The sequence below is a fragment of the Choristoneura fumiferana genome, chromosome 18, assembly GCF_025370935.1.
Source record: "Choristoneura fumiferana chromosome 18, NRCan_CFum_1, whole genome shotgun sequence".
Taxonomy (NCBI): Eukaryota; Metazoa; Arthropoda; class Insecta; order Lepidoptera; family Tortricidae; genus Choristoneura; species Choristoneura fumiferana.
This window is the reverse complement of record NC_133489.1, coordinates 15,595,238-15,620,005: the sequence shown is the minus strand read 5'-3', so window position 1 is coordinate 15,620,005 and position 24,768 is coordinate 15,595,238. Positions and strand designations below refer to the sequence as shown.

The following is a 24,768-nucleotide window of genomic DNA, read 5'->3' as shown; positions in this document are numbered from 1 at the left end:
AATAATTGGCTGAGTGGTTTCAGCACATCTCTGTGGTGAGAGTAGTCAAGGGTCCTCTGTCAGTCGCGTGCTCAGGGAATGACTACAATAGGGGGGAATTATTCACACAGGGCACGGAACGGTTTGACACTAAGATGCTATCTTTTGGCACCCGCGCCCTTACATTTCACTTGTAAAAGGTGAGGGTAACGTAGGGATTCTAGGGAGTCATAACAATCACTTTGACTAACTTGAAAGAACTAACAGAAAAAAAACCAGCCAAGTATATTGGTAGGTATTTGAAACTATAATATTAATAAAATCAAATTTTGCAAAAACAGCTAACTTTGGTGGCATCTTATTCTTTTGTTTTTAAATATTTTTAAAACAAAAACTACAGTTTTATCTGTTCAATGAGTTCTTAACAAGTAACCCAACTCCATGGGGTAGGTCAATTTTTTTTGACCCCCTTTAGCTTAATTAAAGTTGGTTCAAGATATTGTGATGAAAACTGCAGCTCCAACCGGCGTGACAGACGGACAGACGGTCGGTGGACACGTAAGTAACAGCAATAATTTAGACCCTTTGTGTACGGAACCATTAAAGTGTGAGTCGTAGGGTTCGGTATAAATTGGTAGATAAGCATGTCAGAAGAAATGGTGTTAACGGAATGTATGTTACTACTAAAGCAACTATTGGACAAGTAAACGTTCTTGTTTGTGTGCAGGATAGTAAAGAAGAGACTAGTATCTACTCCTCAGGCAGGGGAGGTAAGGCTGTGCATCTACTAGAACTATGCGAAATAGCTAAGCAGTGTGCGAGGAAAAAATCCACCAAAACGATTTTTTTCGCTATTCGAGCCCAGCACTAAAAGCACTACTCAATCCACGACACATTTTTCATAAATTTTACAAATTAGGTTGGACGCATCAAAAATGTAGTTTAGAATTATGAAGGCTAATGTAGGTCAGACAGTGCTCTCCGGCAAATTTACCATTTCATTCGTCGCATCCCGCGAAAAAGCACTTTCATTTTTTGTATGCAAGCGAGAGTGCCAAAACTTTTGCGCACTGCGTCTCTCCCTCAAACTGAATATGTATGGGATGAACTTGCCAATTCAAATTCAGATACTTTGTTCACCGCAATGCGACCCAAAATTGCCTTTTACCAATAAATTTGTAAGACGCTTTCTTCACTGAACCACATTTTTAGCGGGGATCGACAATATTAGTTTACTTTCAAGCTGAACTAAGTCGTCCTAGCTAGTCTATTGAGTACTTTTTAACCGACTTCATTGTAAAAGTATACAGCACATAAGAGCCATAATCCCGAATCGAATATTCATCTGTAGGTATATTTAAAATGGAAGTATTATCTCTTCAGCAGCGCTCTTTTCAGATGATGTAAATAATTTTGTGTCACGAAAGTAACAACAAACTTACGATAGGTACTTTAGGTATAACCATCTTAATAGAGTATAAGCAGTAGGTACCATATTTCTCACTAAGGGCACACCGCATCTATTTCCATAGATAAGAAGTGAAGCGGCCCTGAAAGTCCACTGTATTTGCTTACTTACACGAAAATACTGAGTTTTTTTGATCAATGGACATTCACTTCTTTCTGCTTTGGCACGGCTCTGTATTGCTCAATGGGTGGTGTAAATATAGAATGTAACTAGACATAGACTTCATTTATTCATTAAACAATACATGATTGTGTTTGAATGTCTTACAGCTATCAATAAAATAAAATAAAATACATCAAATATATCCTACAGTTACTCTATCTATACATTTCATCAAATATTTCGTCAATACTGTAAAAACACCCTCTCAATAAAAATTGTTTCAACTTATCTTTAAAAATATTATATGGTACGATACCCTTAAGCTCAACAGGAAGTTTATTAAACAACCTAACAGTCTGGTTTCTGGTACATTGTTTCTCTATTTTAGACCTCGGGCGAAACTTGCTTCTCATATTTCTGGTGCGCGTGAGTACACGAATTTCTTGTTCTTCATATGTTTCAAACTTAATTTTATGTTTAACAAATTCAGTGAGCAGTATAAGAACGTATAGACTAGGCACCGTCAGAATCCCCAAGGCCTGAAAATATTCTCTACAAGACCGCCACTGCGGGATTCGAAACATTATCCTTATGGCTCGCTTTTGTGCGATAAGAGCTCTGTTTATATTATATTTAAAGCTATTACCCCAAAACATAATGCTATAATGCAGCTTGGACTCAATTAAGGCATAATACAAAACTTTTAATTGCTCCAAACCAATTTCCTCCCTTAGACTTCTTAAAGCATAACATGCTGAGTTGACCGAGTTCTCAGTAGCGTCTAGCTCTTGAATCCAATCTAGATGGATACCAAGGAATTTTACATTATTGACTGTTTCTATGGAAGTACCACTCATAACTACTCGGAGACAATCTGTTTTCTTAGTGTTTTGTTTAAACACCATTATTTGAGTTTTGTCCGCATTTAGACTTAGATTGTTAAAAGTAAACCATTCGCAAAAAGATGAGAGCGCAAACAAGCAACTTTTGAGATACTATAGCTAGGCTTATGGTCTTTAGCCGGGTGTGCGAGTAATAGTTATCAACTTGATTAAATGTATTCAATTTTCAATTAAAAACAGTCCTATACTTAACAAACTTACCTACATACAATAAAAAACTTGCATAAAATAAAACTAACTAAACTAACTTGATTTGTTTATTTTTGGAAATGTCAAAACCAATGTCGCTACCAAATTGACCATTTCTTGCTATGGTTTATATCAATCCAATTTATGAAAAGTGTAAACAAAGACGCCATTTGTTCGACCATAGACATTTAGTGATGTGAAAACCTAGAACCACAAAACAATGAATCTGTTCAGTAAATCGATTGATTTATTAACTGAATATATCAAAGTATTTTTGACTATTTTATTATTTACAATACTTGATTTAATTCCAAAGACTGTTTATTAAATTATAAAAGCAGTAAGTATTTTTTAATTTTTACTTAAGTAAATAAAACCCGCTTATTAAATCGAGCATACATTTTTAAAATGGAAAATTTTCCACCATCTCTACGCTAGTCTATGCTACTACAGATTAAACCCATGTTTCATTAAAGAAATAACGTCAGATTTTGACGAAGATTTTTAGAATGAAAATATTTTTGCTCATATCTCGAATATTTTACGAATAGAATTATAATTACTTCGGACAAAAGTTTCTACATAAGTTTTTCTACATATTTGGTCATATTCATTTTTGCTCTACGATCAATACTTTAGGAGATAATACAAGGTGTTTAAGTTAACAAAGGAGATAAAAAATAGACTATTTAAGAAATGAAAAACGAAGTAGGTTTTAAAATTTTATTTAAAAATATAAAAAGCAATTTAGTTCATTATTATTATGTTACTCATCGTTTTCTACATCGGTATCACTGTCTTCTCCTTCTATGACATCTACAGGTACACCGTTTGTACATGAGCCCGAGCAGCCGAAACATACTAGACCCCACCCTTGAGGACTTTTAGTATGTTCTTCTGGATACCGCAAGGTTAAACTGTCTGTACCAATTTTCAAAACTACACAATTTTTCTCCCCTGATTATATTAATTTTCTCACCTTATACCCAAGTTTTTTTCTTGTTATAGTTAGAACTGTCAAATGTAGGGTAGCACACAACACTAATAAAATCCCTCTGTAAAGGTATGTTCACACCAATCGATGACGCAGCACGAGCACGAGTATTTAACAATGTTTTCTAACTCAGGGGTACCCACCAACCACTATCCCGGTTAATTAGCACCTATCTGGTTAATTTATTAAACCACTATTCGGCATTTTATTAGCCCGAAACATGTCGAGCTAAACTCGATTTAAGACGTGAGTTATACGGATTAATTTAATTTAATATGAGCGAGTCTCACGGTGGTTGCTTATACAACGTTGCATACAATACTTTTTTTCGACTGGGTACTTATTAATTACAATACAAAATAAGAGAAATAGTAAACTTTAAACGTTTTCATACTTGGAGAAATAAGAAAATGTCAAAATTTGTCGAAGTTAAATTTTGTTTTTGATTAACGTTAAACTACTTGCCTGGCAGGCTATGGATTATGTTCGAAAAGTTTTTATTCTGTATAAAAACCATATAAAATAATATGTAACTGGCAACCTTAGCCTGCCCGAACGTAAGAATTAAGAAAAAAAAAAAGTAAGTGGTTGCAAGCTACAGATAGGACAGTCAATTATTGTTGTTTCCTATTATTGACGTTGTAGCGCTGTTAAATTTTACAATCTGTGGTACTTGTTTGACAGTCGTAGGGCTTTCCACAGGTCGATATAATCATTATCGATAGTCTCCAGTCAATGCTAGTGATGCGCTCTACGATAAATGGGAGTTACGGATGTCTTGTACTAATTTAAGTTTTATTCATACTCGTATAAGTTATGAAATAAAACGACCAAGTGTTTTTAATCATTTATTCATTAAAGGGTCTCGTTCCATTAAATTTATATTTGAATAAAATTTTAAACATGGAGCTATTATTGCAAAGGTTAGAAAAACTTTCCCTTAGACGAGAGTGGTACACCATGAACCATTTCCTTTTTCGTGAACAGGCAAGGATACGAATATCGAATCCGCGCACCTATTCGATCGAACTGAGTATGGTCAAAATGTCTTTCACATACGCGTTTCAACAACTGTTGACTCTTGGTTAAAGCCAGCAAATAAGGGCTAGTCGGTACTAGCAACAACATCCAAAGATTTTGTAAATAGTCGTTTTTGGGCATGCAAAATAGTTTGTCAGTGGCACTTGTTGAACTACAATCAACAACACAACACTTGAATTTTGCCATATTGGAAGTCAGTAGAATATCACTCGCACTAAACACTACCGCAAGTAGAGTATTGTATTGTTAAACAGAGGAGGATGGCTACTCATGGAACTACAATTCGACCAAAACGGGAGGACAACGCAAGAGAATACCCGCACTCAACTCAATGTTTAAAACACAATGACGGGTAAGGACATGACAGTAAAGAAATGGCGGCGGTCCACAGATTGTAATAATATCATACAAATGGCAGCGCTACAACGTCGATGAATGAAACTAAACTGTCAGGCCCCTGGGTTGCAGTATCGTTTTAGCAACATTGCGATACAGCGCTGTTATGGGGAATAGACAATATAGACTTTTCAATAATCTTGTTATGTATGCTGTTATATTACTGTTCGTTATTAAGTAAACCACAAATTACAGTATAGGAGTAGAAAAATGTATTTATCTACATGCATATCATAACTTTCCTATTATATGTTCAGAAACGACTATCAAATGGCCTTTATTAAGAAACCTGGTATCTGCGGGTGCATCTTAATGTTTACATTAAAGTATCCGTAATACTTTTTTTAACAATGCATATCTGTAAATATTGTAGAAAACTTATGACATGCATGTAGATAATAATTATTATTCAAAGTCAAAGTCAAAGTCAAAATACAGGCCATATCTGAACATATTATAGAAAACTTATGATATGCATGTAGATAAAGTTATGTATGCGGCTATACATAATTAGGCATTAAAACACTCGTGTGATCTCGCCTTCGGCTCGTTTCATAAAACCACACTCGTACTTTAATGCCTCTCATTATGCACCAGCCACATAAATAACTATTAATGAAATACTCGTATAATGGGCCAAGGCCCGGACGACTGTAGATAGGTAGTAGAGCTAGTTACCTAATTTAGTATCCGAAGAAAGTCATCTACATCTAGAAATAGTTTATTAGTTTAAATAAATTATTCCAAAAAAAATTATAACATAAAATTGAACCGACTACAAAAAGCCATGAAAATAATTTTCTACCAGTCTGAAGTTGGTGCCTCAGCACGAGCCAGCCGGAGTAGACATATAATCGTCTACCTCACCTACATACTATTAATTATATATTGGGCTTCAATGACTCCTGCTGGCTAGTGCTGAGGCACCGACTTCAGATTGGTAGAAAATTATTTTCATGGTTTTTTGTAGTCGGTTAAATTTTTGTTATAATTTTTTTTCACGCTTTTTAGTGTAAATAGCCTAACATACAATAGTTTAACTGCTGGCCACCTTTTACGAAAGATTGTTTTTCCCGATGCAAAGACGTTCATTATTGAGGAGTCCTGGTGCTTCACCACCCGTTCCATTTCACCATATGCAATACGATGAGCATAAACTGCTTAGCAATTGTTTTAAAGTAATTGAAATTCAACCCGTGAAAGAGTAGTAACTACGATGGTGAACTGTGGTCTTCATCATCAGTTCCACTTCACCAAATGATGATTTTCAGAAGAAATGGCACGAGTTACTACTAAATATATCCAAATTACCATAAGTTCCTGATTTGGTGCTTATGGGACCCTAATTGAAGGTAATCCTATACGAACGAAAATAAAAATCAAATCGGTTCACAAATGACGGAGTTCTGAGGTCAGAAACATAAAAAAATAATAATTATGATAGTAATAAAAAAAAACAAAAAAAATGCTGACTACAAAAACATTGAAAATAATTTTCTACCAGTCTGAAGTCGGTGCCTCAGCACGAGCCAGCAGGAGTGGACCTATAGGTAGTCACCTAACTCACCTTCGCACTACATATTGGTCTTCAATCACTCCTGCTGGCTCGTGCTGAGGCACCGATTTCAGACTGGTAGAAAATTATTCTCATGGCTTTGTAGTCAGTTAAATTTTTTTGTTATAAATTTTTTTTTCACCCTTTTTAGTGTAAATAATCTAAGATACAACAGTTTCATGTCAACTGCTTTACAAAAGATTGCTTTTTCCGATGCAGAGACTTTCTTTATTGAGGAGTCCTGGTGCTTCACCACCCATTCCATTTCACCATATGCATTACGAGGAGCATGAATTGCTTAGCAACTGTGTTCAACCCATGAAATACTGTTATTGAGTAGTAACTCCGATGGTCAACTGTGGTCTTCATCATCAGTTCCACTTCACCAAATAATGATTTTCAATAGCAAATGCACGAGTTACTACTAAATATATCAAAATTACCATAGGTGTTCCTTCAACATTTGAAGAGTTCCCTCGATTTCCTTAAGATCCAATCATCAGATCCTGATTTGCTGCTTATGGGACCTAATTGAAAGCATTCCTAGACGAATGCAAAAAAAAAAACAAATCGGTTCATAAATGACGGAGTTCTGTAACAAACATAAAAAAATACAACCGAATAGATAACCTCCTCCTTTTTTTGAAGTCGGTTAAAACGTATAAAGTATTAACGTTACAAAAATATATAGTGTGTATTATTTCATGGCGTGTATTTTTTCCTTGCATATACCTGCCGAAAACGGCAGTAGGTGCAAATAATGCGAGGAAGATATTTCGTTAATAACTTTAATTAATAAAGCTTTTTTTAAGTTCGACTGAGGACAAAAGTAAAGCAAGATACTACACAACAAATACTTTGCTGAAAGTTTTTCAATAATAGGCAGATTGTAACTGAAATTAATTAGTAATTATCGTTAGTAATGAAAATACTCATGCGTAGTATATAGTAGTAGTAGATTATAGTGCTAGTGCATAATGTTTTCCTTGTCTCGATCAGTGCAGCTTTCTTTCAGCAACATACAACTAGTTCTGAAGCCCGCGATGTAGTAAACGGTACGTGATATACGATATACAAATGTATACAAGCTTACCTAGTCTTCTCCGAAACCGTTTAAAGAACTCGCATTAAATATAATTACAATTAGAAACATAAACCATAACAAAATATTCACTTACCAAACAAAAGGGGAGTATTTTCCTTTCCTCCAAAGGCATAAATCTTCCCGGTTTGAACTTCCACTCTTCTTCGACATCAAAGGGTCAGCTAACGCATAAAAATAGATTGTTTTCTTTTTTCTGTTTTACCTTTTTTCACCTTCTACTGAACGCTGTATATTTCAGCTGGATTCAGGAAATTGTTTTAAGTAATATTCTTGACGACACTCCATTAGACTTTGTAAGGGGTTGCGACGTGACCAAAAACAACTCCCGCCGGTGAAATATGTTCCATTGTTACCGCTTGTTTTTGACGTTGCCTTAAATAATAACACGGTATTATTTGTAAATAAAGAATTTACGTGCAAATGTAGAGTTCATTGTACACACAAACATCACGCATGTATTCCCAAAATGGGGTAGGCAGAGCACACGAAACGTTACCGCTTCGGAGCCACTTAAAAATATCGCTCTATTTTCTTTTATATGGCTGCACGTGGTTATCTATCACTATACCACCGTTGCACTATTTAACAGTTTGGAAATGGTTTTGAATTAGTGTTGGACGACAATACCGCTCGTTTTAGGTTCTTACGCTATCAGTCGCAAATGTGCGAGGATTTTTATGTAATCAAAGTCACGAGTCAAGTAACGTAACTATGGGACTCGGTAGTTTCAAAACTAATAAATGGAATGAGTTATAACAAGATATACAATTTTTTGCATACTTATTACATAAGTACAAATATTTAAAGTAAAGGTAGACACAGTAAGACAATTAAAATTTCTGTTCACGAGTTAGGAGTCACCGTGTATATTTTAGATCTTCGTACTTGTCTCTATGTAACTCACCTAATAAGAGAGAAAACATGAAAATGACAAACTTTGACACTTGACTCTTTTGCATTATGTGTAAGTTGATGTAAAAATCAATGTTTGACTCATTTCAAATTCCTATTTTATTTCATAAACGACTGAGGCCATTACTTTAATTTAAAAAGTTTTGAGCAAAAACAATATTGAGTTGTATTTTCCCGAAAATATCATGAGTACCAACTCGTTGGAGAGTAGCGCCATGTTATAAACTCGGAATATTTGCGACAACGACGACTAAAACAATTTATTGCGACCTCACTTTGCGAAATCGACAATTTAAAGTTTCCTGTCACTCTGCGCGGGCTCAGTAAGGGATGGCCTCATTCGGGTTCGAATGAGAAGTTTGAGTGGTTTTGTAAATGTTTTTGAATTATTGGTAAAAATTATTGGCAATATAAATAAATTATAAAATGAAATTATTAGCTGGCTTTTATTTGCGTTAAAATGCGTTCGTATTTTAGTTTATTTCAAATGAAATTTGAAAACTGGGAGTATTACAAAATCAACTTATATTCACATATTGTCAGATAAATTAAAGGTCTCTCTTAATAAAAAAAATATAACAAAATTAAAATTGAACAGACTACAAAAAACCATGAAAATAATTTTCTAACAGTCTGAAGTCGGTCGGTGCCCCAGCACGAGCCACCAGGAGTGGACCTATAGTCATCTACCTCACCTACGCACTATATGTTGGGCTTCAATCACTCCTGCTGGCTCGTGCTGAAGCACCGACCGTCTTCAGACTGGTAGAAAATTATTTTCATGTTTTTTTGTAGTCGGTTCTGTCTTTTGTTATAAATTATTTTTCTTTCACTCTTTTTAGTGTAAAGAATCTAAGATACAATAGTTTAATATCAACTGCTCGTCACCTTTTACGAAAGATTGCTTTTTCCGATGCAGAAACGTTCATTATTGAGGAGCCCTGGTGCTTCACCACCCGTTTTACCATATGCATTACGAGGAGCATATGTTACTTAGCAACTGTATTTAACCCGTGAAACACTTGTTATTGAGTTCACTCTGATGGTCAACTGTGGTCGAACTCAACTACAGTTTACATAAGGTCGCGGGTGGGCAAAATCGTTTACTTTTACTTGCCCGAATTTCATTTGCCCGATTTTCATATGCCCGAATGTATCGTTCTCTATAATTTTCATTTGCCATAAAGTTATTTATTTCTGAAATAGTAATTTCTTCAGAGTTGATATTAAACTAACCTAACCTAACCTACTGCATTCTATATGATGACATTTAAAAAGAATCTGAAAACAGCACGGTTCTATATATTTTATGGCAAACGTTGGTATGGCAAGTGAAATTAGGGCAAATGAAAGTAAACGATTTTGCCCACCCGCGACCTTATGTAAACTCAAGTTGAGTTCGAAACGCGTCAGTATAGTGTGGTGATGGTGATAGTTGGGTTTGTGTTATTTGAGTGTGTTCTTACAGTGAGGAGGTGGATGAGCTGCATGAGCACACATTTGTTCTATAGAAGTAGCTATCGTAACATCGCGGGTGAGCAAAGTAATTGTTTATAGTTCATTGATATGGACCTCTGCAAAGTAACGTCTAATTCAATAAATTGCTTTGGGATGCTTAGGAACAATTAAAAACAATTAGGTAGGTAATAACAGAAGGGGGCGAACTACTAATGAGCAAGTTAACTTCGTTTCATCCCCTTTGTTACGGGTTCGGTCTAATTCTATTACCTAACCAGTAAACATGATTCTATTGGTAATGTTGTAAGATTTAACAAATATGATGAACCAAGTTTTAGATGTTTATTAAGAAGCTTGCGGCACAGTCGGTCCGAAAATTGAAGCTATTTTTTGAATAGAAACGGCGAGAGTACATGTCGGTAGTTTGGTTTGTTTAATGTTTACTACTTAGTGGTAGTAGTTAGTAGGTACATCCAGCCTTGGAATAAATAAACTATAGTGCTTGGTGATAGTTAGGTTTATGTGACATGTGATAGGTACCAAATATACCAAGTGCCATCCACGAAGACGCGTGATTTTGTCAAAATTACTCGTAGACATTAATTACATTGTAATAAGAATCACGGCACGCGTCATCGTATATGACTCTACCTATAGTGTGAAATATGTAGATTATGTATGGGGAAGCTGTATCCGGGTTTTGCGGTAGTAGTCTTGTACTATGGTCTCAGAGAAGAAAGATAATTGATTTTCGTTCGTACCTATTAATGTTATTCAGCAAAATTCTGGCACATGAAAAAAAAATCATTTTCCCGTTTAATTTAAATGGTGCCCCTATTTAGGTAGTTTAATGGCGGCAGGTTTAAACAACTGTGCATCGTGCCACAACTCCACGTGGAAATATATGGCGCTTTCATAAAATCCGAGGTGTCATTTCCTTTTGAATAGTTCGTTATATCTGCGCCGGGATGCTGTATAAAGTCTCAGGTTATTCAGGTTATTACGAAGCCCCGCGAGTCGTCGTTGCGGGAACGATGTGTTATAAAGGGAACGCTAAATCTCACCCTTATTGACAAATGACATCCCTCGTTACAATACCGTGGATATCGTTTTCCATATCCGTCGTATTTTATATATTTCCTCCCTATTTTTGATGCCATGTGATCGTAACCTTATAGTACGTACGAGGCAGATATTAATATGCAATGCTTCCGTTCTGTATTGAATAATACCAATTTACGTCTTTACATTTCCAAATAAATCACGGGCACCCATGACCACTTACAGCTCAAAAGAAATCACAGCAGGTGTGTTTCTTGCCTATTAAGAGAAGAGAGCGGTGTTAATATGTATTATGCCGAAGTTGTTATCAGTCCTACGAACACAACTAATAGCAATGATTGGGGTTAAATAGAACAACAAACATAATCTTAATGGGAGCGCCTTAGGATTACCGAGAACATCTCAAGTACGGATGAAAAGGATTACCGAATATAATTAGTACATTATTAACGTACTTAGTGCGAGCGTGTAATTAAGACTCTGTTTTACCTACCTTCGTGTACTGTGTAGCCGGATCTACATACTTACCTACAGTCAAACAAACTGATTCATGTACCGGGGTGGAACCTTTTAATAATCAATTTCTCTATGACTTCGTTGACAGAAGTATGGGATGTCAACATTACTTTAGTACCTAGCACAAAGGTACATGATTCAGTTTGTTCGACTTTAAGTACACTTACTACTATATTTTACAACACACTTTAACATTTCTTAATGTTTAATTTATAATTGCTTTTACAGATTTTATCACGATTTAACGAAAATAATTCACGTGTTAAATTTACTGTGAATACAATTCATATCGCTTAGTACGTTGAGTACAGGGCTTGTAAATTGTAAATAAACATGACATTTAATTCAAATATCGCCTTTATTACGGTCGAGTAGAGTATACAAGATCAGACCTGCGTCACCGCGTGTCCCACGCTCTCAATACAAACGGAAGAATTTATTACAACAACTCTTCATATAGATACGTACGGACCCTTTTTATGGAATAGGTCATGAATCACCCGGATGAACCCGGCCGCCTTTGACAAAAGCCTTCATAAATAAATAAATATACATTCATACACATTTTCCTTTTTTCATTTTACATAACTCATTGAAATGATGCTCCCTATGTAAATTATGGAAATAGAATAGCTACTTACTTATGTGAGTGACATATACCTAAGCTGACACTCGAATATAGGCACGAGTAGGTATGTACATCCTTTTTATGTACGAATATTTTAACTTTTAATCATATTTACTCAGTTCTTTTTGCATGGGTTGGGTAATAGCAAATACGGGCAGAGAGGAGGCAAACTATTAAGGCACTGAATAACTGGTCTACTTTCAAGCTTTTAGGTATCACAATTAATTGATCGTTCGTAGGTATATCCAAAATATGTTTAGAAAATTGCGGGATTGGCTTTAAGCAATGGGATAAGGTGAGGAATTACAGTGAAATGGAATTAAAAAAAATAACAGAGCATAGGTACTCTACGCATGGAATACATAACCTGTCTTTAAATAAGGGCATTAGGTGAAGGTTTAAAATAATTCGGATTTGAAAGATTAGAGCAAGCAAACAGAGCCAAGATGGGACATTCACTTCGGAAGCAGTATATTATGTACTTTAAAACAAAAGATAAGTTTCTCCATTGATTTTTGATGTAAATTAAAATGAAGTCCGAATGCGAAAAGTCAGAATTTTAGTTCAGGGTAGAAAAATACGGCAAAACAGTGTTATGCAGTGGCTCTCGTAGAGTGGCTCTAGTATACTATATACTCTACTCTACAATGTGTAGTATTTTCGGGATCAAAATGGCATGGATCCACTGTATCTTTATCCGTAGATGTAGATACACCCATTAAAGGTATTTATCTCTCGCACAGTGTTCTGGTGCTCCAGTTGAGTGGAAATATCTGAGGTACAAGGGTATCGAATACACCACAGTTCAGACTGAAAGGATTAAGTCGATTGGAAGTAATCGCCTTTTCTTCTGATAATATTACTAGGGGAGTTTGTAAACGTCCTTTATCTCTTGATCTTCGTTGGCGTGACTCAGGATTGACGTAACAGTTGATCGGGGTTTTCGGCTTGCTTATAGTTTCAATAATATCTTGTTACAGTTATAATTAAATTAAAGGCAATTTTAAGAGTAGCAAAATGGTTTAGAAGTAGTAACAAAATTTACAAAAGCCTTCGTTTTACTTCAATTCGTGAGAAAACTTTGTAATGCACGTTCGCATTTAGGTAACAGAAATGGACTAAATATGCAAATTTTGTTACTTACGAGGTTTTCACATAGCAGTGATGAAATGTGACACTGTTGCTCAAAATTTTCATTATTTAGTAAAAATACTTAACTCTTAATTCACTTTCGGGCAAATCTTAGACTCAAGGTTTTTTTTTAAATATCTACTTCTTTTCAGTCTTAAGCTGTCGACATTATGTACATTTTTTACTCTAGAAGCGAACCTTAGTAAGCTCTAAATTAACCTACCTTCCAAGTACAAATCGCAAAGACGCAAGTTCTATTAACAATATCGTGGTTATAACCACTTGCTAATGCCTGTAACAACTTAACAAGTCCCGCGTGACAATGGGGGTGCAAGCAAAGTGCAGTGCAGGGGGCGGGCGCATGAGAGTTTGCTATTTTGCTGAGTAAAATGTTTGCATCCGCGATTTGCAATATCAACAAAACGCAGAGCGAGTGCATTGATACGGATTCTGGCAACCATAGTACTACCGTATTATAATATAATTTGCATTATTTTATACTAGGTTTATCACTTACTTTCCATAAGAGTTATATTTAGTGCTTTGCAATGTTGATAGGTACGGAACTTTCGGTGCGCGAATCCCACTTGAAGGGTGTGAATATAATTATTATAGTTATTTTAGGAATCCCACTAATATTATAAATGCGAAAATTTGTAAGTCTTTTTGTTTGTTTGTTTGTTTGTTTTCCTCTTCACGTCTAAACCGCTCAACCGATTTAAGGAAGGACGTAGAATAATTATTATCCCATAAAATTGCATGGTTCCCGTGAGTAGCGATAAACGAATTCGCGGACGGCAACAGCTAGTATAGAAGTAGTTCAGAAAATGTCTAGGCACTCTCTTAATAATATCCTTGCCTAGTAAAATAATCCAATAAACGGTAACTAAGACTAGCGCCAAGTGCTCTACTGTCCAAATTCGAATATCGATAGATACCCTTGGGACGTGGTCATCTCGAATTCTCGGCGGAAGTGATGAACGGAATCGGCAAGTAAAAGGCATTAAATCTGTCTGGAGCGTTCGATTTGCATTGGGAAAATTGCATTTTCGAGTCGTCGCCGACAAGGAAGCGCCTGCAAATATTTGCGCGTGCCTGCAAAAGCTTTGCTTTAGAATTTTGCTCCCGGTTTGCTTGTACACCGCGGAAACTAATGTGTGGCCTTACGACAGCTGAGGGTTTTTTTTTTCAAGGCTAATTATATTTAATTTCCTTTAAATTCCATTTGAAACATATAATGTTCAATGATTGATTATGTTAGGAGTTATGAAATAAATGTTTCTTATTTTATTCTTATTCTATGTATCTACCACCGTAAATGGACTTTATTTAATAAAGTTAACTATACATTATCATCTAAACAAAATTTTAGTATGGCAATATTAGCATAATCATGAATTATTGTTTCCTTATTAGTCACGATACATTTTGTAACTATCAATAAATGATAGATAGTTTTATTTTATAATATAACTAGCTTTTGCCCGCGACTTCGTCCGCGTGGAATAGTAATTTTTGGGAAGTATTTAATTTATTTAGGATAAGTACCTATTCTGCCAATAATAGTACATAGTAACTTCTACGGTTAACCGAAAATAACCTATTTTAATTTAATACATTGCTCTAAATATAAACTATTTTTTTTTGTTCTTCCATCCAGCCATCCACCTGATGTTCTTTGGTAAAACATAAATATTTTGCGGATAGCCACAATTTAGCAATACGACGTGTATTCTACCCTGCCAACACAAAAGGACTATTTCTCATAGTGAACTCTTGACACCTTACGTCCTTTATAGTAAATTAGGAGGGTAGGATTATAATTAAGACGGCATTCTTACTAAGCATAGCTACACATATTTCCGATAAATATACTTATATGTAGTAATTTGTTTGGAATTCCTTAAGAACTTTCATCCCCATATTTTCAAGTAAATAGGTTGAAATTTGAAAAGCGCCGGAGCAAATGTTTTTTAGGGTTCCGTACCTAAAAAGGAAAAAATGGAACCCTTATAGGATTACTTTGCTATCCGTCCGTCAGTCTATCAAACCTCTAAGTCAAGGCAATCAAAGCTACAGTCATTAAAAAGGTGTTTCCAAACCTATTGCCTTAACAGAAAAAGTTATAGGGTACTTCCGGCTGTCCTAGAAACTTGGAATTTTGCATAAAGGTAGCTCTTATTGCACAATAAATAAGAAAAATCTGAAAATCATAATTTTTGATGTCTGACTGTCTATGTGAATACGCCATCTAAAATGACCCCACATTGCGTACATTTCGCCTATGAGCTTAGAAGGCTCTGCTAACACTGCATCATCCCCTCTGCTAACATCCCCTCGCAGGTAAAATTTTCATAAAAGCTTGAACAAATATCTATTTATTTCTTATAAGTAGCCCAATGCCAAGTTTCATAAAGAATCATCGATTTATCTTCGACAATGACGATCTTCCATATAAAGTTTCATCCCCTATTTCACCCCTCACAGGAAGAATTTTTAAAGACGCGCGAACAAATATGTATTATCTCTTAGCACGTGCTCAAATGCCAAGTTTCATAAAGAACCGTCCAATTATATTCGACAATGACGATCTTCCATATAAAGTTTCATCCCCTATTTCACCCCCTCACAGGAAGAATTTTAAAAAACGTGCGAACAAATATCTATTTATCTCTTTTCATGTGCCGAAATGGCAAGTTTAATAAAGATTCATCGATTTATCTTCGATAATGACGACCTTCCACATAAACTTTCATCCCCTATTTCATCCCCTCACAGGTCGAATTTTCTAAAAAGCTCAAACAAATGTAGACTTATTATTTCTTATCAAGTGCCTAAATGCCAAGTTTCATAGTTTTATCTTTGACAGCGACGAACTTCCACCATATAAACTTTCTTCCCCTATTTCAACCCCTTAAAGCCTCTTTTTCGCGATAAAAGATAGCCTATGTTCTTTCCCAAAGTCTATTCTATCTCTGTACCAAATTTCATCAAAATCGGTTCAGCGGTTTAGGCGTGAAAGCGTAACAGACAGACAGACAGACAGACAGACAGAGTTACTTTCGCATTTATAATATTATAAGTATATAAGTATATAAGTAAGTAATAAGTAAGTATGGAATAGTATGGATAGTATGGATAATAAAGCAGTTTGCAATCATCACATTGCCACGGTAATTTTTCTACGTAATGTTTATTTATTCGCAAAAACGTTGTTTTCTAAGAGACGGCTTGATACAAATACCACACAAAGCGCTATGATGCGCTCTTTGTGAATTTGTAGTTTTGTCTAGTGGTTGTCCATAATCACTTTTCTCGAAACAGGTTTTTATGTTATTAAAAGCACAAAAGAATACTGGCATAAAAGAAAAAAAAACTTGCTGAATCCGGAACTGTTTAAAAAATGAAAGCATTCATTTAAAATTGACATACAAAAAACTGCATGTTTTGGAGTATTCTTGCTAAATTTTAAGTAATATTTTTAAATTATGAATCAAAATTGAAAAGTACAAATCAAGAAATATAGTATAAAGTATAAAAACATGGATTGCTGTTACGTGGAGGAAGAATGTGAAGATTACTCGGTCAGACCGATGTTGATGGTGCCCTGCGCTCCAGTGAAGTGTCGCGGTGAAGCTCCAGCTTGCTTCCCTTGTCTGCCTCGCTGTTCTAAAAAGGTGTATTGCTGTGAAAAACCGAAATCAAAACCTACAGTAAGGTCCCCGGCGTTTTCTGACGAGCCTGATGACGATTGCTGTCAGCCAAAGAAACGCAGCTCAAGACCACGCTCAAGTGATGATTCCTACCAGTCACCTCAACGCCAGGCTCGGTGTCCTCCTCCACCATGTTACGAACCCTGCTGCCAACCCACTTGCAAACCGGTTAAAACAAAATACGTAATACCCTGCTATCGATACGAAGACGGTCGTATTGTAAGTAACATCAATCTTTTTAATTATTCGTAGTTGTAGTCAGTTTCGTTAATTCAACCGTAAACTGAAACCAACTACCATGTATATAACTAGTCATTTGTTTTGTGGTTGGTTTCAGGAACGGTATGTTCCAACACGCCTTGGTAGGCTTCCGAAGTCCGCGTACCAGCGTAACGGGATCCAAGACCAGATCCACGGGTATAGAGGAGCTATTCGATACCTGTGCGCGGGCGAAGGCCCAGAAGGAAGTTATGTATATACTGCAGTTGACCCACTTCGCAAAATATACTCTAGAGTAACTCAAGAAATGTTACCTATCACTAAAAGAAAAAAGTCAAAAAATGATCCATGCGCCTAGAAAATATGCACTTTGGCAAAATTGCAAAAAAAAAACGTGAATGACCACCCAAGACTACGTTTGGCAGGTTTGGCCCTTGCCATCATCAGCGCTTAAAAGAAATGGACTCCAGGATCAAGATTTCAAAAGCGGCGGCGTAGCATTTATTCGTAAATGCTGGCACGACGCGTGGTGCGGTGACTACCCGAGAGCTATACCTATAAAACCAATGAAGAAATTGCCTGTCAAGGTCGTCTTTAAGAAGCGATAACTGTTGGTGCATTAATGATAACGTATGTAATAAAGAGGGATCATGAAGACAGACAATAGTGACTGTATACTGTGTAGTAGTTCTGAATTAGAATAGATGCGAATGGAAGCTTTACATATTTAACTGCGCAAAGGGTGATGGAACTTAGTGTAATGAATTGGATATTTTTCTCCTGGCGCTAACGACAAATTGAGTTATTTGTGAAAGACGTCGAATGAAAATATTGTTTGAGATTAGCGGAGCGAGATTAAACGGGTGTGTGGTTGCAGGTGCGCCAGCTACCCGTCTCCGCATTCAAGCGCAACGGCATGCAAGATCAGGAGCACTCTGTCCTGGGCACGCCAAACTTCCTGCAGCGGTGCCCACGCGACGTGTCAATTGAATGCGACGTGTGCACTAAGCCCGTCAAAGTATGCGACCCCGCCAAAGTACCGCTTTGTGATGGCAAAACCACACTCGGCTGCTCTTTTATGAGAAAGAAACCGATAAAAGTATCACTTGAAGACATTTTAGACGATTGAAATCAAACGCGTGCTTATGTCGATACTATAAAAATACAGCACCCTATAAAATTTTATGTAAGTCGTTTTAATGTTTGTAATATTTTTCATAAAGGTAATTTAGCAGTTTATGATTATTTTAGGCTGAAACAAGTCATGTTCGTACAGTCACCAGCACCAATATCTGACACAACAAGCGTGCATAAATATCTGATACGACTCTATTTCTAAGGCCGGAAGGACGTGTCAAATATTTTTGCACGCTCCGCTGTGGCAGATATTAATGCTGGTGACGGTACCTCGTTCAGCTTGCCTTTCCATTATTAAGCTACTTTCGTTTGCTTCACGTTTCACCTACAACATACCATTTTAATTGAAAAGAGAACTTTGTAAATGAACTTTACGTATAAAATATTTACTGAAACCAGATGTTGTTGAATATTTGGATAGGGGTATACCGTCAGCATAGGTACTAAACTTGTTATTTTATTACGAGGCAACAACGACAAACTTTTGTCAGTGCGTTACATATACCTAGTTAGAGTTTAATTAGAGTTTAATACCCCGATTGGCCAACTTTAAAACGGTTGAACTAACAATGTACCCTGGTAAATTCAAATTAAAAATATTATTTATATTTTTAGTGTCTCCCCCTACCATTATAATTAGTGAAAAATCTGAAAAAAATTGTGATGATATAAAAGGAATTTAAAAGGAACACTATTACAGATTAGTCGTGATTAGAAGTTCGTCGAGTGACAGTCGTCGATCAAAAGTTAATGTTGAATATTTGCTGCATAATAGTATGTAACTCTACAACAGTTCGTTTTTTGAGCAAAATTTCCTTTGTTACAGACTAACCAACCCACAGTGCTGATGAGGCGTGCTTGCGAGGTAGCGATTGGCAAGCGCCCGCGCAAGAAGCCGTTCGTGGAGTCGTGTTACCGCGCCGACGCCGACCACCAGGAATCCCGCTACATTAGTGAAGATGAGCAGGTATTCTATGGTTAGTCCTTAACTTTTGTTAAGGAAAGTTATAAATTAATAATTGAATGTGTTAAAACTGCTCTATTGTAAAAGGTGTGCCTAGACTCTAAGGACGTCTGTAGAATTATTTAAAGACAACCTGGCTGTGTGCTTATTCGCGCATTTTCCCACAAACAACTTTCTTATTAAAGAAGCTCTATAAAGACGAGCCTCTTCAATCATAAATTTAATTTTAAAGAGATTATTAGAGCAGCCGTATTGGCTTACCGAAAATTAATATTCAGTTGAAACCAATATTAATAGAATTGCAGGTATGGAAAGTCGCCATCTGAATAGATTCCCACGCAATATCCTTTCAAAGCCGGGGCAAAAAGCAGAATAAACGGCGAGGTGAAAACCAATTTCATTACAGCTCGGGTCAAAACTAAGGAGAAGTGAATCAAACTGAAACCTTAAAAAATATTTAAATCAGTCTTTTATTAAAAAACTTCTACAGGGAAGAGCGAGCTAATACAATCGTGATACCTTTCAATGGTATATTATCGTATACCTATCTACAAATATGTAGTGGTGGGATCACAACAAGAAATGTAATTGTTAGCAATTTGTGCAGGAATTACACTGAATTTCAGAAGTGTGAACTGTGATTTCCAAGTAGGTTATAGAAAAGATTAGCCTTTATTCTGCGATCATATGTTCTGACGACGCGACGCCTCTCGGACCGCAATGTTTATTCGTCGAGCGCTGAGAGGGCTCAGATGGGGATTTATTTCCGACTAGGGCTCAGGGCTACCGTTCCTCGTGATTGGGCCATGTAATCCGTCTCCTCCGAGCTCGCGAGATGCTCTCTGCTGTACTTACAATGACGCTTCGATTGAACAGATGAGCCATTCGTTCCATTTAGCATCAATTCTGATTAAAACCAGCAATAAGCATTAGTAGAACGAATTCCTACATAACAACCGTGCCAGGATGTTTCTGAAGACACGCACTACATTTTCCTCTTATTTATAACCTTTAATTTTTTTTAAACTTCTTCTTCGGCTTTTTTAACAAATACTGCGATAAGTAGGCCCGGATAAAGAGAGCACCGAAACTTTTCAACTTCCCGCTCTAAGCTCAGTAATTAACAGAAAGCGTCGTATTACTCGAATTACGAAAAGTTCTCGCCAGGAATTTTGTCTTGAAATTTCTACTTTTTACCTGTGAAAGTTAATTAATTCACAGGATCCAAGTTGAGGAACTTATTTGCTTATGTAAATAAGTAGATTACCGTTTAATGGCGTACTTAGCGCGAGCTCTAGTTTACAATCATGCATTATATAGACAATTGTAGAGTCAGTTATTTTATTTACTTTATTTTTTTCTTGTCACAGGGTAATTGTTGCTATCACTTTGAGAAAAAGAACTTTTGCCCTACAAAATGTCCGCCACAGTGCCCTCCACCGAAGTCCAGATGTCCCAACCTCTCCTGCATGGCGTGCCAATCCAGTCCAGACTGCCAGTACCAAGACTACGTAGTCGCATGTCCCGTGGACACGGGTTACTAATTTGTTTGTGATTACAAAATTGTTCCGTGATCGTTGCTGTAGATGTTTGCCCTAAAATTATGGCGGCTATGTTACTATTAAACGTCTCGTGTTTTTTGTATCTAGTTTTACTTGAGTAGATTTTTTTTAGAGTGATACTTAGTATTATTCGCAGTAGATTCGTTCCCAGTACCTTTTATGGTGCTATTGAGATCTATCCTGAATTTGTAACGCAATTTGTTAACTACTGCGAATATTTCGTAATTAGATCGAAAAGAAAACTAAGAGCCCGTTCCCACTTGTCGGGTGTCACATCCTTTTTCTTGTAAGATGTCAGTCATTTCTATAGAAAGTCGTGTCGGGCAAGTTTGAATAGCTTCGTGTTCCAGTGGCAGAACATTTATTTTTATACGAAGCTATTCACACTTGTCCGACACGATTTTCTATAGAAATGACTGACATCCGACACGAAACGGATCCGATACCCGACAAGTGGGATGTATAGTAGAGGGGGCCAATTTTTGTGCCGCTGAGTATTATCGTCACTACTATAAAAAACTCGTATCTCAAAATGGAGAAACTTTTTGAGTGCTCTTTATGACCATTGGGTCAAGGTTCAATTTTGTTGACGTATTGATTTGAGATACGAGATTTCCTCAAAGTAGTGACGATATTTTGACGTGACTGGTAGGACTGATATGAGTAGTTTTCCTTTAATGTTCTCAAGATTACAAATTAGAGCATTAGCGGGCAGTAACGTGACCTAGAACTTGTCTTTGACGAAAAAGTTCGTGATTACAAGTGGGTCTCATACTCAATATCGGTGGGTGTGGGATCGGTTTATCCAATTGGCCGTATTATTTTTTGACAAAATATAATTTTCTCAGCTCGCAGATTGCAACGCATAAAACCCGCCATTTTTTATTTATTATCTTCAGTGACACTACTCGTGCCATGAAGATGTATCGTTATTTTATCAAAATCGGTTGCGCCGCTGATTAGTTACGGAAAAAGGAACAGACGTATGTACCTACAGTCAAACACGTTACTCTCCTTTTAGGTTTTGCCGCAGAAGTTCACAAGTTACATGCAAAAAAATACGCAGGTTACAGTCGTCCATGAGTATAACTCCTAATAACACTTATAGCGGACTAGTGACTTTTTAGCTGCTGCTCTGCTGGTACCTATGGATCTGAGTTCTCGTGGGGAGCATTCGTATAAAAATGGGATCCTGGTTTTTCACCGAATAATTGCAGGTGGTAGGACCTTGTGCAAGGTCCGCCCGGATTGCTATCACCATCTTGCTCGCTAATCCTGCCGTGAAGCAGCAGTGCTTGCACTGTTGTGTTTCGGCGTGGAGAGTAAGACAGCCGGTGAAATTACTGGCACTTGAGGTATCCCGTCTCAGGCCTCTAGGTTGGCAACGCATCTGCAATGCCCCTGGTGTTGCAGATGTTTATGGGCGGTGGTGATCTCTTAGCATCAGGAGACCCACGTGCTCGTTTACCATCCAGTTGAATAAAAAAAAGAAAATATTTTTCCAAAATGATTCATTTCCCAACTGTTTCATATGGAAGAAAGATTTTTTTTTTGTAAACTATTCAGGATATCTTTCAGGACTATTCTGTAGAACCCTATATGTTTATCGATATCGACGAAAATCGTTCGTCCGTATGAAACAAATGGGAAATGAATCAAGGAAAAATATTTTCGGCGCAAAATTTGAGATTCAGTAAAAATATATAATACTAGCTGTTGCCCTCGGCTTCCGTTCCGTCGTTCGGAATCTATGCGCTTACATACGTTTCGGCAACTCAATTAATTTATATAGATTCCTACATATAATATCAATTAACAGTTTTGTGTGTTAGTGTTACGTTAACGTGTCACCGGCGATGTTGATGTCATGACACCTCAGCAATAGTTCAATAATGTCAGCTTCACCGGTGGGATCGCTGAAGAACAATGGGCAAATTTGTATGAGCACTGTCCCCACACAACAACAGAAACGAAACATGTATCATTTAATAGATCTTGGCAACCTGATGATTTTTTACATAGTAGTAGTATGTATTTTTTCGTCCTAACGAGAATCGCCCTATGTAGGTTTTACATTTAGTTTTACCTGTTCTTGCTACTAACATGTTTCTGTAACCTTCTTCTCTTCCTGTAACTTTCAATGAAATGAGCAAAAAAACCCTATATATAGGGCGATCCTCGTCAAATTACAAAATCTTCAGGTTGCCAATTGAGTGATTCGTATCTGTTGGTGTGTGGGACATTTCTGCCCTGGTTCGTACTTCAGGTGAAGTATGGTGGGCAGCCAACATGTTAACAAAAAACAAAAAAGGTATTAAAAGCTGTTTAGGCAGCAACCGATAATATTGTGGGTTCTGGGTAGACCCATTGTATCTAAGAGACAACCTTCACTGCGCGTCTGTATGCCGTTGGGTAAAGTTCATTGGTGCTTGGTTTTGTCACATAACTTATGTGTTTCACGCCAGCAACATGCAACTCCACTATGGAAGTAGGTAGACAAATATCTCAAATTAAATTAAATGGCTTTATCTGAGGATTGTTTCAGGCAGTTGATTGAGTGAAACCAAGTTGAACTATAATAACAATAACTATTATGGCATTTTTTATTTCTCGATTGTAAAGTTTCGGTAAAAAGACATCGATTTTTGGGGTCGGGTCACATTGGCCTTACTTGCATTTAGCCTTGGCGAGCAAAACGGCTCAGTAGTACACTGACCAAGTATGCAAAATGACTTGGTTATATAATACTATGATTACAAAATTGTCTAAGTTTTAGGAAGACTTACTTAGCAAAACGTCTAGGTCGTGAAATGCACAAGTAGGCAGAATTACTCAATTGTGTAAGGTCTTGATTGTATTAAATAGTTTTACAAGACCAGACCAGACCATTTACCTACTAAAACATTATGACATTAAAGTCGTTTTACAACCAAGTCATTCCGTCTACTATGCCTTATATTGGCCTTATACCAATGAGGGCGTTTTACAGACCAAGGCTTTTTGCTACCCGGACAAAATACAACTAAGGTGGTCTGCTCGCCAAGGCTAAATGCAAGTAAGGCCAACGGAACCCGACCCACTTGTTGGGAAAAACTACTACATATCCATAAGAACTTTCGTGGAAAATACACAACGGTGATTCTATCATATCAATAGGTATATAATAATTTGCTATGCACTCACCAGAGATTGACGAAGAAATGGAGCCGTGTGCACGGAGAAAATTATCAGTATAATTGCTTAATTATTTTAGTGTCGCTCAGCGCTACTATAATATTATATAGATTAATTATTAATATAGACTTTTTTATCGCAAATCGCTCTGTTTCCTCGCATCTCTAGTGATATGCTGCCTATTAGTGTCCCGCACATCTATCGACGCAAAATCAGCAAAAAAAGCTTCATATCTTCGCAATAAGAGCGAAAAACACTTTGATCGGTTCCTTTTTTCGCTCTAAGGTTGTGTGTAGCCTTATACAATTTACGTACTTGATTTGATCCAGATAAATTTTTGTTACAGACAACACAACTGTCTAGACCCGTTTCGCAATCAAATAAAACGAAGATCGCGGGGATTCGTACTAAAACCGCAATAAAGTAGAGCGTAGAAATAACAATCAAATCGACTTTATCTGTGAAATGAAGCGAATCGGCGTTTCGGGTGGTGTCGGGGTGTCGTGACGTGTTCGATGCGAGTGTTGCCGGTGCTGGGGCGGCGCGCGCGGTGGGGGCGAG

The 24,768-nt window shown here is 36.8% G+C and overlaps 1 protein-coding gene across 8 annotated transcripts; it reads left to right on the top strand.

Annotated features, from left to right (window-relative positions):
- Positions 1–16,844: 16,844 nt before the first annotated feature.
- On the top strand, positions 16,845–24,748 carry LOC141438439 (uncharacterized). Of its 8 annotated transcripts, XR_012452482.1 has the most exons (4): positions 16,847–17,370; positions 18,248–18,556; positions 19,334–19,474; positions 20,842–21,111. XR_012452482.1 is itself a non-coding variant. In XM_074102313.1 (3 exons), the coding sequence occupies exons 1-3, from the start codon at positions 16,981–16,983 to the stop codon at positions 24,568–24,570; spliced, it is 558 nt and encodes a 185-aa protein (XP_073958414.1). In that variant the 5' UTR covers positions 16,847–16,980; the 3' UTR covers positions 24,571–24,748. The 8 variants fall into 8 exon arrangements, 6 of the variants coding, with proteins under 6 accessions (XP_073958411.1, XP_073958414.1, XP_073958412.1 ...); XR_012452483.1 differs by lacking the exons at positions 19,334–19,474; positions 20,842–21,111 and adding an exon at positions 17,489–18,000 and having other exon boundaries at positions 16,845–17,370; positions 18,248–18,555; XM_074102313.1 differs by lacking the exons at positions 18,248–18,556; positions 20,842–21,111 and adding an exon at positions 24,554–24,748 and having other exon boundaries at positions 19,334–19,484.
- Positions 24,749–24,768: the final 20 nt, after the last annotated feature.